Below are 1,137 nucleotides of genomic sequence, written 5' to 3'. Positions count from 1 at the left end.
ATCGCATCAGGTGATGTTATATGTGCTCGCATCTCATGGCGGAGAGCTTCTGTAGGCGCATCATTCATTCTTGAGCCACCTTGTCGACATGCTTGACACGGCCTGGCTTAGCTATGTTCGATATCTTGCGCTATGTTTTGTCTCTGTGTTATAATTGCTCTACATTCTGAGCCTGGTGTCTATGTCAAGCGATGAAGCGCATGTCGAGATTACGTATGATGCGAGGTCAGTTGGAATAAGAAATGCTCCGATTATATATTAGCGTTCATTTATTTTTATAAAGAAGTTGCGTGTACTTGTGTACGAAATTCTGGTTCTACTGCCCATGTCCAGTGCTTGGGTTGTACCATACTCTTTGTGTGGACATTCGGTTTGTACTGACAGCTGCGTCGCTGAGGCTGCTTTCTTGTTGAGCTGGTATTTTGCCGATATAGGGTCTATTTTAGCGCCTTTTTCAGCCTTTTTAGGTGATATGATCCTATCATCCAACATGTGGGGTAAAATGTTGGTTTTACTAGTAGTCCTGTCGCACTACTGAGCGAAGGAACATCAGAACTCACCAACAAAAGTGTTATGTATTGTGATCATACAACTACAAGCCTGAGCCTGCGTGAGATTGTAGTAGATACCCTAGGGCAATGAAACACGTCGCAACTCACTAACAAGGCAATACACATTTTGTTCCAACAGCTACATACCTGAGCTTGCGTAAACACCTATAGCGCCGGAGTATGGCAACATACTAATAAAACATTGTATATCGTAATCATATAGTTACATACCTGAGCCTGGGTAAGATGGTTGTAGACACCCGCATAGCGCTGAACAAGGAGAATCCTGGTCTGCACCGCGACGAGGTGGCCCAGTACGAGTCTTCGCAGAAGGTCACTCCGGAGATGTTTGATGCCGTGAGTTATTACTTTCCCTACGCATACGGTGCTTACAAGAGTAAGGTACGGTGCACGTTGAGTTTTTAGAGTGTGAATGTGCGTAGGTGTGTGCATTGTATGTGGCTGCTACATATTCTACAATGGTCTCAGGAAGCACATGGAGCACATGGTTACTCATTATATGCGAGATTTGCGGAGGTAGATTTGGATACACACACACACACACACACACATACACACACACACA

At 44.6% G+C, this 1,137-nt stretch overlaps 1 protein-coding gene across 1 annotated transcript; it reads left to right on the top strand.

The window, feature by feature from the left end:
• Positions 1–797: 797 nt before the first annotated feature.
• Positions 798–953, top strand: SARC_16850 (hypothetical protein; the record flags this gene model as incomplete). Its single annotated transcript, XM_014289047.1, has 1 exon — positions 798–953. A coding segment is annotated over one exon (156 nt), but the record flags the coding sequence as incomplete, so codon positions are not given.
• Between the last annotated feature and the right edge of the window lie 184 nt (positions 954–1,137).

The sequence above is a fragment of the Sphaeroforma arctica genome, assembly GCF_001186125.1.
Source record: "Sphaeroforma arctica JP610 unplaced genomic scaffold supercont1.9054, whole genome shotgun sequence".
Taxonomy (NCBI): domain Eukaryota; class Ichthyosporea; order Ichthyophonida; genus Sphaeroforma; species Sphaeroforma arctica.
The sequence above is the reverse complement of the archived record's forward strand: the minus strand, read 5'-3'. Positions and strand labels throughout refer to the sequence as shown.